The 16,001-nt window shown below is 47.4% G+C and overlaps 1 protein-coding gene across 1 annotated transcript in view; it reads left to right on the forward strand.

Annotated features, from left to right (window-relative positions):
- Positions 1-14,313, forward strand: part of LOC148454303 (usherin-like) — a gene marked incomplete at both ends in the record, with an annotated part of 948,215 nt that extends 933,902 nt beyond the window's left edge. Inside the window, one exon of the mRNA XM_088461074.1 lies at positions 14,116-14,313. Within this exon, the coding sequence (XP_088317200.1) occupies positions 14,116-14,313 (198 nt within the window). The remainder of the gene's footprint in view (positions 1-14,115) is intronic.
- Between the last annotated feature and the right edge of the window lie 1,688 nt (positions 14,314-16,001).

Consider the following 16,001-nt stretch of genomic DNA (forward strand, 5'->3'; position numbering starts at 1 on the left):
CCCAGGTATACGGATGTGAGTAAGGGGAAGTGGGCGTCCTTATGTCTGCCTACGATCGCAATGTGAATGCAAAGATTTACATATCCCCGCTGATATTAGCACCTGTAGTGCCTGCGTATAAGCCAAATTGTGATCCGTAGTAAATCAGGCCCTGTGTATGAACTATGGAGACAAAAACAAAATTCTGAATTTTTGTTTGTCCGTTCCGGCATCACGCAAAAACTACGGGATGAATTTTGATTGCATTTTCAATATCGTATAGCTTAGTCACCTACAGAACCTGTATTATGTCAACGTGATATCAGGGAGAGGAGCAACAAAGGAAAAACCAGACGCTTCAGACTTGTATATAAATATACATTTTTGGGGACAAATATACTTTTAGGGACTGTTTATGAATTTTGGAGTAAAATTTTTTATTATTGGAATTTGCAGAATTTGCTATATATACTATATGTATGCATGTGTGTATATATATATATATATATATATATATATATATATATATTTTGCAGGAAAATCCAACTATGTATTAAGCACTTATCAGGCAGCATATCTTGACTCATGAAGTTGCAGTGTACATGTTAATCCAGTAGATGACGCACCATGACAAATACTACATATCATAGAGTCGCTGCTCATGTTACTGTGGATTGCTCACAAGTTAGAAGCCCCAAGCATCTTTTTGTGTTAATTCCTGAAGGAAAAACTGCAAATACTGTTTACAAAGACATTTTGTGATCAATTTCTACAATATAAAATATATATCACAATATTAGATGCCATTACTGTCTTTTTAAAATTGGTTCCGCTGAGCAATTACAGATATCCAAACGCTAGTATGGTAATAGTAACATATATGAAAATAGTAACATAGGTACACATATGCTAATTGTAATATATATATATATATATATATATATTAATAGTAACACATATGGCAATAGTAACATATACAGTATACAGTAGTAACATAGTAACGCATACGGTAATAATATAACATATACTGTAACACTTATATGTAGCAGACAGAGCTACAGACTTACAGTAAATGTAAATGACAATCACATCTTGATGAATGAGAATAAGGCTGGAATAAAGATGTAAAGCAGAGGTGTGAATCACTGAGGGCTAAATGGGAGCTTCATATACCCTGTAACTAATACTGGAATATAATTTGCATTATTTAAAAAGAAAACTCCAAGAACATGAATGGAAAGGAAACCCTAATTGATGATTATATGCTTTCCAGACTACTTTATAAAATTTTTGCCACTTACTTTGGGAATATGTAGTATGGGCCATATTCCGTATGGGGTGAAAAGTCCGTTATCGGCTATAATTTATCGCCGATTATGTAATTTTTCGCCTATTTCCAATATCCCCGTATTCAATTTCATTGACTTATCGCCGGTGCGAAAAGTCAATGGAAAAAAACGGGGATAATTTTTTGCTCGCCTTTAGCAGGCGAAAAAAAGTGCAGAATTGGGAATTAGGGGTGCAGGCTTAAAACAATGAGCCTGCACCCCTGAGAATGGTCCCTAAAAATAATCTGTGTTAAAAAAAAGTAATAAAAAAATAGCGACACCCCAAAAAATTAAAAATTTTGGGTTTCAAAAAAACCCATAGGGAACACACTTCTAAATTAGCCGAATGGAGTCCAGAGGGGTTCCCTTACATGCGGCAGGTGTTTTCTTCATTGTGGGAGTAGCGGCAGGTGCATTTTTGCAGAATTTTTAAAAATCATTTAAGGAACTTAAACATATGCTTGCACCCATTTTCAAGTACCCCAAATGTGATGGGCATAGTTATTTAAAAAAAAAAAAAAAACTTTAAATGCTCTTCTGCATCACCTTCTTCTAAGCCGCATTTATGCACCTGCCGCGGCTATTTAAAAACCAAGGCAAAAACGGGGGTACCCATAGTGATCCCCATGTCTGGACATCTTTAGGCGGGTCCTAGGATTTTTTCCCGAAAATTCCTGTTTTTTCGCCGATCCAAGTTTTGCAAGTTCCCAATTTTGCCTACTTTGAAATTGAATATGGGGAATAGCGGGCACGCGCACGACACTTTTCTGCCTGGAAAACAGGCGAAGGAGGCGAAAAGTGCAGCAGGTGAAAAGTTTGGACTTTTCGCCTCAAATTGAATATGGGCCTATATATAGTAGTTATATATAATAAGTGCTTCCATAATCCAACTACTTAGGTTATGTATAGTACATAGACAGGGGTGATGAAGTACACTGACAGACACCATAATATGATTTGAGTAAGGACCTGGTGACCCTGTTGTAGCCTCCCATGTTCCTGACTCAGCCTCCTCAGGAGGGGTGTAGGGAGAGGGCGGTACTGGATGTGGGTCACTGAGGAGTAGACAGATATTGAGACTCCAGCGCCAGCAATCAGAGAGCGGGACAACAATCACACCCCACTCAGAGTCCTGGCAACGAGGGGCAGAGAGAGACATGGGAGAAGAGGAAGAGAGAGAGAGATGCGAGAAGGGGAAGAGAGAGAGAGAGACATGGGAGAAGAGGAAGAGAGAGAGACATGGGAGAAGAGGAAGAGAGAGAGAGAGAGAGATGCGAGAAGGGGAAGAGAGAGAGAGAGACATGGGAGAAGAGGAAGAGAGAGAGACATGGGAGAAGAGGAAGAGAGAGAGAGAGAGAGATGCGAGAAGGGGAAGAGAGAGAGAGAGACATGGGAGAAGAGGAAGAGAGAGAGACATGGGAGAAGAGGAAGAGAGAGAGACATGGGAGAAGAGGAAGAGAGAGAGAGAGAGAGAGACATGGGAGAAGAGGAAGAGAGAGAGAGAGACATGGGAGAAGAGGAAGAGAGAGAGAGAGATATGGGAGAAGAGGAAGAGAGAGAGAGAGATATGGGGGAAGAGGAAGAGAGAGAGAGAGAGAGAGAGAGAGAGAGAGATATGGGGGAAGAGAGAGAGAGAGATATGGGAGAAGAGGAAGAGAGAGATGGGGAAGAGGGAGATGGAGAGAGAGGAGGAAGCAAGATGGAGTGAGGGGGTGTGCAGAGAGATGGTGTGTAGAGATGGAGAGAGAGATGGGGGTGTAGACATGGGCGTAACTAAATCTTTGTGGGCCCCATAGCAAAATTCTTAATGGGCCCCCCCAATTCAGGTCTCAACCAGATTCTATACATACATTATATATCTCTATATATATATATATATATATATATATTCACTCCCCTCCCCCTGTAGCACCTCACACTCCCCCTGCAGCACCTCACTGACCCCTCCAGTCACCCGAGGGAAGTGAGTTCAGTGTATTTTTGGGGACAGTCTGGCCGGCACTGGGGTGGAGTGAGCTCCAGGTTTACTCTCAGGGCCCGGGTTTTCTCAGCGGTCAGCGCCGCGGGCATCAGCAGTGCTCAGGGCCGGTGCAAGATTTCTTGACACTCTAGGCATTTCTTCAGCCTTATGCCTACAGCGCCCCCAGTAGTGCCGGCAGTAGCAGTCCCCCTTATGCAGTGATCCCAGTAGTGGTCCCCCCATGCAGTGCCCCCAATACCAGTATAGTGCCCCTTATACAGGGCCCCCAGTAATGGCCCCATATGCAGTGCCCCCAATAGTCCCCCACCTGTGCAGTGCCCCTTATATACTGCCCCCAGTAGTAACCCTCCATTTGCAGTGCCCCCAGTAGTTTTCCCCTCAATGCAGTGCTCCTAGTAGTAGTCTCCCCCCCAGAAGTACCCCCATTAGTAATCCCCCTTGCAGTGCCTCTAGTAGTAGTCTCCCCCAGCAGTGCCCCTGGCAGTAATCCCTCACTATGCAGTGGTCCCACTGGTGCAGTGCCCACATTAGTAGTAGCCCCCTCCCCCAGCAGTGCCCTTAGTAGTTGTAGTCCATCCCCCCAGCAGCCAGTGCCCTTAGTAGTAGTAGTCCCCCCCAGCAGTGCCCTTAGTAGTAGTAGTCCCCCTCACCAGCAGTGCCCTTAGTAGTAGTAGTAGTCACCCCTGGCAGTAATCCCTCACTATGCAGTGGTCCCACTGGTGCAGTGCCCCCATTAGTAGTAGTCCCCCCCAGCAGTAATCCACCCTATGTAGTTCCCCCAAGTAGAAGACCCCCCAGCAGTGCCCCCAGTAGCAGTCCCCCCCCAGCCCCCAGAGGTACCCCTAGTAGTAACCCCCTCTATGCAGTGTCCCCCAGTAGTGGTCCCACCAGTGTGCAGTGTCCCCAGTAGTAATCCCCCTCCATGCAGTGTCCCCCAGTAGTGGTCCCACCAGTGTGCAGTGCCCTGAGCAGTGCCCTTAGTAGTAGCCCACTATCCCATAAGTGCCCTTAGTAGTAGCCCCCTCCCCCAGCAGTGCCCTTAGTAGTTGTAGCCCATCCCCCCAGCAGTGCCCTTAGTAGTAGTAGTTCCCCCCAGCAGTGCCCTTAGTAGTAGTAGTCCCCCTCACCAGCAGTGCCCTTAGTAGTAGTAGTCCCCCCCAGCAGTGCCCTTAGTAGTAGTAGTTCCCCCCAGCAGTGCCCTTAGTAGTAGCAGTAGTCCTCCCCAGCAGTGCCCTTAGTAGTAGTAGTCCCCCCCAGCAGTACCCTTAGTAGTCCCCCCCAGCAGTGCCCTTAGTAGTAGTAGTTCCCCCCAGCAGTGCCCTTAGTAGTAGTAGTCCCCCTCCAGCAGTGTCCTTAGTAGTAGCAGTCCCCCTTAGCAGTCCCCTAATAGTAGTAGTCCCCCCAGCAGTGCCCTTAGTAGTAGCAGTAGTCCCCCCAGCAGTGCTCTTAGTAGTAGTAGTCCCCCCCAGCAGTGCCCTTAGTAGTAGTGCGGTCCACACTACTGCCCTGCAGGGCCAGCGCTCTTAGATTGCCTAGTGGTAGCGCTGGCCCTGGCAGTGCTGCAGCGAGACTCTGGACAGAGTGTGTCCGTCTGAGAATGACGGGAGACGGGCTGGCGCTGGGGGAGGGGATGGGGGACAAGGTTGTACTCACCATGTCAGACTCTCCGGCGGCATCTTTTTCTGTGCTGCTTCCTGACGCGGCTCTTCACAGTACGGGACTCCCGCTGCAGTGGGCTGGCATAACTACTGATAATACTGGATCAGAACCTCTATATACCCCTGCCTGTACCTTCCAAAATCCTACCTATAAACCTCTAAGGATGACGACAATTTGCGTACGCAGTCATACAGTAAATAAGACTCCAGAGTCCGAAGCACAAAGTATTATTCAAGTAAAAAGTACAGTCAGTTACACGCTATTGATCCAGACACAATTAGATGCAAAGGAATTATACAGACCCCAAGTACAGTATACATACGCAGTGCTTTCTGGTCCAGATGTTAGGCATCAGCAAGAAACCCCGTCATCATTCAGCATTCAGCAAGAAGACTAAAGAACCAGTGTTTGAGCACACATATTTATACCCCCCCAGAATAGACAGGACAATAGAGAAGTTTGTTGCTAATACCATTGGTCCTAAAGGAGAGGGCATCTGTTACACAGCGTTTAACAGGCTGGTTCAAATAGACTCAACCCAGCCTCCAACAACTGGGGGTCTCTGCCCTCCCACCCCATGCAATCATCCTAACAGTTGTTCATATAATATACATTTTGTTGCTTGAAGTCTCTGCGGTCCATAAGTTGAGAATGCATGATGCGATCTCCACACCGATAATACCGGAATTCTGTTGAAAGAGTACGCATCAATACGAAACCAAACACGGCTTTCTTAGCATGTATAAAACCTTAGTTATCAAATATCTTTATTTCACAGCATTTATACTAACTGAACCAACTTAAATCTTATACCTTAAAGCTTATTAAATCTTTTATGTGGATATGTAATGTGTGAGTATGCGGGGTTTGATATAAAGACGCTAGTTAACTTGGGGCAGATGCATGCGTATGAAGCTAATAAAACAGTGTTTTCATACAGGATCTTATGTATTCGCTAATATGCGATTAGTTACCAGCGCAATTGTGCGTATTAATGTGTGTATGAGAAATGGTGCACTTAAATCTCACTTACTAAGTGAACACCTAGCAGTGTGGATTGCTGAGCATTATAGTTCCACATGCCCCCTCTCTCAGCAGCCTCCCCACCTTTCCCAGGCTCAAAAGAAAAGCTCTTTATTCTCCCAGACTCTTGTGTGGATGCAAATTAACCCAGCTACAAGACCCAAACCTAAGATAACACTCTAGGCTTTGAAGTTATTTCATTGCAGGAAGCTTGCTAATGTAAGGTGTGTATTCTAGCCAGGCCACCTGGAGTGAGAGCGGACGTTATCCAGGAAGCTTATCTACACAAGCTAGTTGTCACTTGGCCATTAGCTCTGTTCAGCTAATGCAATCCAATTTTGACATACTGTAAAGCCATTTCTGAAATATATCCTTTATAATACGTAAAGTCATGAAATGGGCTTTTGGTGAATCGCCGTAACTTATGGCGATGATCACAGATGCATTCGCATGATGCTAATAGCATTATCGCCACATGTACTAAAGTGTGAGTTTATCTAAAATGGCGCTTAGGCGGCCATTTTGCAAAATGGCATCTTGCGGCCAGTCGCAAGATGGTGTTGCTGCGATTCAATTTTAAACTGATCTTGTCTCAGATAATAATCCAGTTTCGACACTACAGAGGGTGCAGCAGGGCCCGATTAAATTAACTTTTTATTGAAAACACTTGGCGGGCCCCATAGCAACTACACCCCTTGCACCCTCTGTAGTTACGCCACTGAGTGTAGAGATGGAGCGAGAGATGGGGGTGTAGAGATGGAGAGAGAGCCAGGGTGCAGAGAGATGGGGATGGAGAGAAAGAGGGGGTACAGAGAGTTGGGTTGAAGAGGGAGGGGGTGCATAGAGATGGGGTGCAGAGAGATTGGGTAAAGAGGAAGAAAGCAGAGAGATGGGGATGAAGAGAGAGATGGGGTGCAGAGAGATGGGGGTGTAGAGATGGAGAGAGATGGGGTGCAGAGAGATGGGGGTGTAGAGATGGAGAGAGAGATGGGGTAGAGAGATGGGGGTGTAGGGGTGGAGAGAGATGGGGTGCAGAGAGATGGGGTAAAGAGGGGGAGAGCAGAGAGATGGGGGTGTAGAGATGGGGTGCAGAGAGATTGGGTAAAGAGGGCGAGAGCAGAGAGATGGGGTGTAGAGATGAATAGAAATATGGGGTGCAGAGAGATGGGGGTGTAGGATGTAGAGAGATGGGGTAAAGAGGGAGAGAACAGAGAGATGGGGTGTAGAGAAGGAGAGAGAGATGGGGTGTAGAGAAGGAGAGAGAGATGGGGATGTAGAAATGGAGAGTGATGGGGTTAAGAGTGATGGGGGTGTAGAGATGGAGAGAGACGGGTGCAGAGAGATGGGGGTGTAGAGATGGAGAGAAAGAGGGGGTACAGAGAGATGGGGTGAAGAGGTAGGGGGTGCATAGAGATGGGGTGCTGAGAGATTGGGTAAAGAGGAGGAAAGCAGAGAGATAGGGATGAAGAGAAAGATAGGGTGCAGAGAGATGGGGGTGTAGAGAAGGAGAGAGATATGGGGTGCAGAGAGATGGGGGTGTAGAGATGGAGAGAGATGGGTTGCAGAGAGATGGGGGTGTAGAGATGGAGAGAGATGGGGTGCAGAGAGATTGGGGGGCGAGAGCAGAGAGATGGGGGTGTAGAGATGAATAGAAAGATGGGGTGCAGAGAGATGGGGGTAAAGAGGGGGAGAGCAGAGAGATGGGGGTGTAGAGATGGAGAGAGAGATGGGGATGTAGAAATGGAGAGAGTGATGGGGTGCAGAGTGATGGGGGTGTAGAGATGGAGAGAGATGGGTGCAGAGAGATGGGGGTGTAGAGATGGAGAGAGAGATGGGCTGCAGAGAGTTGGGGGTGTAGAGATGGAGAGAGAGATGGGGTGCAGAGAGATGGGGGTGTAGAGATGGAGAGAGAGATGGGGTAGAGAGATGGGGGTGTAGGGGTGGAGAGAGATGGGGTGCAGAGAGATGGGGTAAAGAGGGGGAGAGCAGAGAGATGGGGGTGTAGAGATGAAGAGAGAGATGGGGTGCAGAGAGATGGGGTAAAGAGGGGGAGAGCAGAGAGATGGGGGTGTAGAGATGAATAGAAAGATGGGGTGCAGAGAGATGGGGATGTAGAGATGTAGAGAGAGATGGGGTGCAGAGAGATGGGGTAAAGAGATGGGGGTGTAGAGATGGAGAGAGAGATGGGCTGCAGAGAGTTGGGGGTGTAGAGTTGGAGAGAGATGGGGTGCAGAGAGATGGGGGTGTAGAGATGGAGAGAGAGATGGGGTAGAGAGATGGGGGTGTAGGGGTGGAGAGAGAGATGGGGTGCAGAGAGATGGGGTAAAGAGGGGGAGAGCAGAGAGATGGGGGTGTAGAGATGAAGAGAGAGATGGGGTGCAGAGAGATGGGGTAAAGAGGGGGAGAGCAGAGAGATGGGGGTGTAGAGATGAATAGAAAGATGGGGTGCAGAGAGATGGGGATGTAGAGATGTAGAGAGAGATGGGGTGCAGAGAGATGGGGTAAAGAGGGGAGAACAGAGAGATGGGGGTGTAGAGGTGGAGAGAGAGATGGGGGTGTAGAGATGGAGAGAGATAGGGTGCAGAGAGATTGGGTAAAGAGGGCGAGAGCAGAGAGATGGGGATGTAGAGATGTAGAGAGAGATGGGGTGTAGAGAGATGGGTGTGTAGAGATGGAGAGAGAGATGGGCTGCAGAGAGATGGGGGTGTAGAGTTGGAGAGAGATGGGGTGCAGAGAGATAGGGGTGTAGAGATGGAGAGAGAGATGGAGTAGAGAGATGGGGGTGTAGAGGTGGAGAGAGAGATGGGGTGCAGAGAGATGGGGGTGTAGAGATGGAGAGAGAGATGGGGTGCAGAGAGATTGGGTAAAGAGGGCGAGAGCAGAGAGATGGGGATGTAGAGATGTAGAGAGAGATGGGGTGTAGAGAGATTGGGTAAAGAGGGGGAGAGCAGAGAGATGAGGGTGTAGAGATGGAGAGAGAGATGGGGATGTAGAGATGGAGAGAGTGATGGGGTGCAGAGAGATGGGGGTGTAAAGATGGAGAGAGAGATAGGGTGCAGAGAGATTGGGTAAAGAGGGCGAGAGCAGAGAGATGGGGGTGTAGAGATGAAGAGAGAGATGGGGTGCAGAGAGATGGGGTAAAGAGGGGGAGAGCAGAGAGATGGGGGTGTAGAGATGAATAGAAAGATGGGGTGCAGAGAGATGGGGATGTAGAGATGTAGAGAGAGATGGGGTGCAGAGAGATGGGGTAAAGAGGGGAGAACAGAGAGATGGGGGTGTAGAGGCGGAGAGAGAGATGGGGTGCAGAGAGATGGGGGTGTAGAGATGGAGAGAGATAGGGTGCAGAGAGATTGGGTAAAGAGGGCGAGAGCAGAGAGATGGGGATGTAGAGATGTAGAGAGAGATGGGGTGCAGAGAGATGGGGTTGTAGAGATGGAGAGAGAGATGGGGTAGAGAGATGGGGGTGTAGAGGTGGAGAGAGAGATGGGGTGCAGAGAGATGGGGGTGTAGAGATGGAGAGAGAGATGGGGTGCAGAGAGATTGGGTAAAGAGGGCGAGAGCAGAGAGATGGGGATGTAGAGAGAGATGGGGTGTAGAGAGATTGGGTAAAGAGGGGGAGAGCAGAGAGATGAGGGTGTAGAGATGGAGAGAGAGATGGGGATGGAGAGAGTGATGGGGTGCAGAGTGATGGGGGTGTAGAGATGGAGAGAGAGACAGGGTGTAGAGAGATTGGGTAAAGAGGGGGAGAGCAGAGAGATGGGTGTGTAGAGATGGAGAGAGACGGTGTGCAGAGAGATTGGTTAAAGAGGAGGAGAGCAGAGAGATGGGGGTGTAGAAATGGAGAGGAAGACGGGGTGCATAGAGATTGGGTAAAGAGGGGGAGAGCAGAGAGATGGGGGTGCAGAGATAGAGAGATGGGGTGCAGAGAGATTGGTTAAAGAGGGGGAGAGCAGATAGATGGGGTGTAGAGATGGAGAGAGATGGGGTGCAGAGATATTGGGTAAAGATGGAGAAAGGGAGAGCAGATTTTTAAGGGGGGGTTTCCATATATATATATATATATGTATATATATATATGTATATATATATATATATATATGTGCAGCAAAACACAGCGGCACTAACGGGTCTTGTAATAAAGAATGACGCCAACCAAGGGCACGTTCGCTCAACGTTTCAGTCGCTTAGACTTTTATCAAGAACTGAAACGTTGAGCGAACGTGCCCTTGGTTGGCGTCATTCTTTATTACAAGACCCGTAAGTGCCGCTGTGTTTTGCTGCATATACATTGAGTATTTTATACTACAGATCAGTGCTCGAAGTGGGATTACTGAAGTGGGGGTATGGAAAATTTAGTTGAAACCGCACTTACTGCAGGGTTCAGACTGTGCTCTAAGCCCGCCCTTCCTGCTGGACTCTGCAGCATTAATACAGCCAGCCGCACAAACACTCACTGCGGCTGACTTGTAACTTGTAAAAAAAAACGTTTAGTGCTTGAAGTGGCGGTATGCTATACCGTTGCATACCGCCACACTTCGGGCACTGCTACAGATGGCACCAGGGCCATTACAATGCGTTTGTTGTGGAGTGCTGGCTTAAAGAGACAAATATATATATACATATATATATATATATATATATACACAGCATTCATACACACGCAACTTAGCATACTCATGAACAGCGTACACACATACACGCACACATAAGCATACTTACACACAGCATACATACACATATAAACATCAGTATAGTTCCCGAGGGCTGAGGAGGGAGGAGGTGCGTCACCGCCGGAGCCCATGTGAGCGGAGTTGCTGCTGCTCGGCATGTGTAGCAGCTCCTTCCCGGCGATCTCCTCCTGAAGACATAGGACTTGAGCTAAGCCCAGAGTAGCTGCGCCAGAACGATGACCACAGCGTTGAGAGCTGTGGCCTTCACGGAACCTGACCACCCACACAGCATGACGATATACACCGGGAGACAAGCGGCTGCCCCACCCCCTACTGCCGCTGCACCAACACGCCCCCTCACAGCCAGCCAATCACAGCACAGCAGGGACTGACGGAGACAGGCTAACTGCCCGACGCCCGCTGTTGCTGTATACTTGGGAGAGAGCTCTGCCAACCAGAGCTCTCTGTCTGTAGCTGTAGATCCGCGGCAGCTCCGTCTCGGCCGCAATCAGTGCAGAGACGGAGACAGTGCTGTCTACATCTCTAAAAAAATTAAATTTGGGCCATCAGGGGGGGTTTCTGGGTACTCAGAAACCCCCCCTGCGTGCGCATGTGTGTGAGGAGTGTAGATATGGAGAGAGATGGGGTGTAGCTATGGAGAGAGATGGAGGTGTAGCTATGGAGAGAGATGGGTTGTGTAGATGTGGAGAAAGTTGAGGGTGTAGATATGGAGAGAGATGGGGTGTAGCCTTGGAGAGAGATGGGGGTGTAGAGATGGAGAGAGATGAGGAGTGTAGATATGGAGAGAGATGGGGGTGTAGAGATGGAGAGAGATGGGGGTGTAGAGATGGAGAGAGATGAGGAGTGTAGATATGGAGAGAGATGGGGGTGTAGAGATGGAGAGAGGTGGAGTGTAGAGATGGAGAGAGATGGGGAGTGTAGATATGGAGAGAGATGGGGAGTGTAGAGATGGTGAGAGATGGGGGGTGTAGAGATGGAGAGAGATGGGGGTGTAGAGATGGAGAGAGATGAGGAGTGTAGAGATGGAGAGAGATGGGGGTGTAGAGATGGAGAGAGATGAGGAGTGTAGAGATGGAGAGAGATGAGGAGTGTAGAGATGGAGAGAGATGGGGCTGTAGAGATGGAGAGAGATGGGGGGTGTAGAGATGGAGAGAGATGGGGAGTGTAGAGATGGAGAGAGATGGGGGTGTAGAGATGGAGAGAGATGGGGGGTGTAGAGATGGAGGGAGATGGGGGTGTAGAGATGGAGAGAGATGAGGAGTGTAGAGATGGAGAGAGATGGGGGTGTAGAGATGGAGAGAGATGGGGGGTGTAGAGATGGAGAGAGATGGGGGTGTAGAGATGGAGAGAGATCGGGGTGTAGAGATGGAGAGAGATGGGTGTGTAGATATGGAGAGAGATGAGGAGTGTAGAGATGGAGAGAGATGAGGAGTGTAGAGATGGAGAGAGATGGGGGTGTAGAGATGGAGAGAGATGGGGGTGTAGAGATGGAGAGAGATGGGGATGTAGAGATGGAGAGAGATGAGGAGTGTAGAGATGGAGAGAGATGGGGAGTGTAGATATGGAGAGAGATGGGGGTGTAGAGATGGAGAGAGATGGGGGTATAGAGATGGAGAGAGATGAGGAGTGTAGAGATGGAGAGAGATGGGGAGTGTAGATATGGAGAGAGATGGGGGTGTAGAGATGGAGAGAGATGAGGAGTGTAGAGATGGAGAGAGATGAGGAGTGTAGAGATGGAGAGAGATGGGGGTGTAGAGATGGAGAGAGATGGGGGTGTAGAGATGGAGAGAGATGGGGGGTGTAGAGATGGAGAGAGATGGGGGTGTAGAGATGGAGAGAGATTGGGTGCAGAGAGAAGGGATGAGGAGGGGGAAAGAAATGGGGAGAGTGATGAGGGAGAGAAACAGGGTCAGAAAGGGGGAGACATAGTGAAGTAAAAAGCGTCAGGCAGATGGGAGATGGGATCGGGGGAGACATAGACAAAAAAAAAACCAACAATCCCGGGCACAAGAGCTCCGCAACTGACCAAAAGATGTATCTGTAATACTACTAGTAATAATATAACAACAAAACAGTATTTTTCATGATTATACTCTAGTTTGCTCCATGCATGTATAATGTATGTATGCCTATATTATGTATGTATGTATATATAATGTATGTATGTATGTATGTATGTATATATGATGTATGTATGTATATAGTATATAATGTATGTATGTATATATAATGTATGTACAGTATGTATATATAATGTATATATAACCTACAGAGTATCTCACAATATCTCTATGTATTTAGATACCTAGGTAATATAAGAAGTATTATGGGATATTTGGGATTGTTACATGAAGCTGTCAGTCAACATATTTTAGGTAGCATAAGACACAGGGATGTCACAGGTGTAATAGTGATATACAGTAGACAGACAAGAGCAGCCTGGAGTTAGAGGTGTTGCTGGGTGTTGTAGTGCGCTGGACGTGACAGCAGTAAATGCACAGGCGGATGGTAGCACTATTGCTCACTGCATTCAACAATATCCAGTAGCTCAGAATAGATCTTGGGAGGCACTGTACATATATGTTCATGTTCTATATGTGTTTCCTTCGTGTTTCATATAGTGATTTTTCTATATGAGTTTCCTTGGCTGGTGCTTTTGCTGAAGCAAGGCAACCCCATACATCTACAGGGTAATCCCCCGATCTGACCGTAACCGCCGTTCAGAAATGCTGACTGACGGCCATCGGTGGTTGCTGATCCGTCGGGGAATCGGAGAAATTCTACAGGTTAAAAACTCCAGATTTGCTGATCTCGATATCATGAACATATTTTAGTCAAGATCAGCAAATCCGCATAATCCACCATGTTGAAATTCACAGATGCACCGAACCCGATGTCTAGGGATTGTCGAATTGCCCCAATTGTAGATGTTTAGGGGCCTTTATTTATACAGCTACAGGTGAGACCTGTTTTACTAATGAGTGTGGCTAGTGTGTATGTGTGTGGTGTGTGTGTATACTGTATAGTATGTGTGTATGTGTGTACTGTATGTGTATGTGTGGTGTGGTGTGGTGTGGTGCGTGTGTATGGGCCGTCAGGTTGGGGCTCATTACTATGTCTTATTGGAATTGAAAACTGTTCATGCTGCTTCTGATAACTGATAAGTATCTTTTTTTACAGCCTATGGCTCTGTGCTTTGTTTAAATAAATGGATTGAGATTTTTTTTTTTGCAAACAGTACATTGGTGTGTGTATGTGTGTGTATATATATATATATATATATATATATACACACACAATATAATTGCATCTTATCTGTCACAGCTTATTTTCCTTATTGAAACAAAATAAAATGTTAGCACAAATTCCATTATTATCTGTTTACGTCTCCTTTTTGTATCACAATACATTTCAAATGATGCCCCTGCCTAATAGAAAGTGTTCTGTATCCTAGATACTGGCGTAGATCCTCACACAACCTATGAATACCGACTGTCGGCCTGGAACAGCTTTGACTACGGTTTTAGCAATGTCAGCAGAGTAACGACCAATCAGGACAGACCTCAGGGAATAAGCCCGCCGCGATGGGCCACAGTGACCAATCGTAGAGATGTGATTTCCCTGAGCTGGCAAGAACCCAGGAAACTGAATGGTAATCCGGAGCAAGCTCTTAGGGCTTGATTCAGAGCCGCTCGCTAGATGCGTACACTTGCACCCAGCATATGTAAACTCGGTATGGCAGGTGATCGCACGGCAAGGCATAAGCACGCCCACTATCTCCTGGCGTGCGATCACTTTATGTATGTACTATAGATGCCCACCAGCCTGTCTGAAGATGCCCACACGTCATCTCCATGAAGTGTATGCAACCATCAGTACATCGGGTACTACCAGAAGCGAACGCAGAGCTTGATGTTGACTATACCCTGCCGCAGCACTGCGAGCACTTCATTGTGAAATACAACCAGGTGATGTGTACAATGACACTGCCTGTTAATTATGCACGCCTCTACAATGGCGTTAAGACGCTCAGGCATGCCTGCGTTCACACCTCCACTCCTCCGTTTTCTAGTAGCCTGCCCCTGTCACCACCCACAGGTGGCTTCTCTTGTCACTCACTCTGCTGGGCAGTCTATGGGCAGCGAGCGAACACTTCCCGATCTCTCGCACTGGTTCGCGCATGCGCACTGTGATGCATGCGCAAAATCCAGACATCAGCGAGCTATGAGCGAACGCTTCTTAGCGTCGGGATGTGAATCACGTCCTTAGTTCCATGTCAGGATTCCTAACACTAGTTTACTTCTTGCGCCATAAGATTACATTCGCGGGTCCATGAGGAGGGGGCGGGGCTAAATGACGCGATTTGCCTAATTTAGCCACGCCCCTTCCCGACTGACCCGATAATTTCAGGTAAAATCTCCCCATCCTGCCCACTTAACTAGGAAGTGGGCGGGATGCGGGAGATATGCCTACACTTCCGGGATCGCGGGGGGTTACCCGAAAAATCGGGAGCCTCCCGCGATTCCTGGGAGAGTAGGCATGTATGCTGTATACTGTATATCAGCAGTGCTCCCTATGTAGGGATATATGTACTGTATACTGTATATCAGCAGCGCTCCCTATGTAGGGATATATGTACTGTATACTGTATATCAGCAGCGCTCCCTATGTAGGGATATATGTACTGTATACTGTATGTCAGCAGCGCTCCCTATGTAGGGATATATGTACTGTATACTGTATGTCAGCAGCGCTCCCTATGTAGGGATATATGTACTGTATACTGTATGTCAGCAGCGCTCCCTATGTAGGGATATATGTACTGTATACTGTATATCAGCAGCGCTCCCTATGTAGGGATATATGTACTGTATACTGTATGTCAGCAGCGCTCCCTATGTAGGGATATATGTACTGTATACTGTATGTCAGCAGCGCTCCCTATGTAGGGATATATGTACTGTATACTGTATGTCAGCAGCGCTCCCTATGTAGGGATATATGTACTGTATACTGTATGTCAGCAGCGCTCCCTATGTAGGGATATATGTACTGTATACTGTATATCAGCAGCGCTCCCTATGTAGGGATATATGTACTGTATACTGTATATCAGCAGCGCTCCCTATGTAGGGATATATGTACTGTATACTGTATATCAGCAGCGCTCCCTATGTAGGGATATATGTACTGTATACTGTATATCAGCAGCGCTCCCTATGTAGGGATATATGTACTGTATACTGTATATCAGCAGCGCTCCCTATGTAGGGATATATGTACTGTATACTGTATATCAGCAGCGCTCCCTATTTAGGGATATATGTACTGTATACTGTA

Source organism: Taudactylus pleione, unplaced genomic scaffold (genome assembly GCF_031769625.1).
Source record: "Taudactylus pleione unplaced genomic scaffold, aTauple2 ptg001012l, whole genome shotgun sequence".
NCBI classification, from domain to species: Eukaryota; Metazoa; Chordata; class Amphibia; order Anura; family Myobatrachidae; genus Taudactylus; species Taudactylus pleione.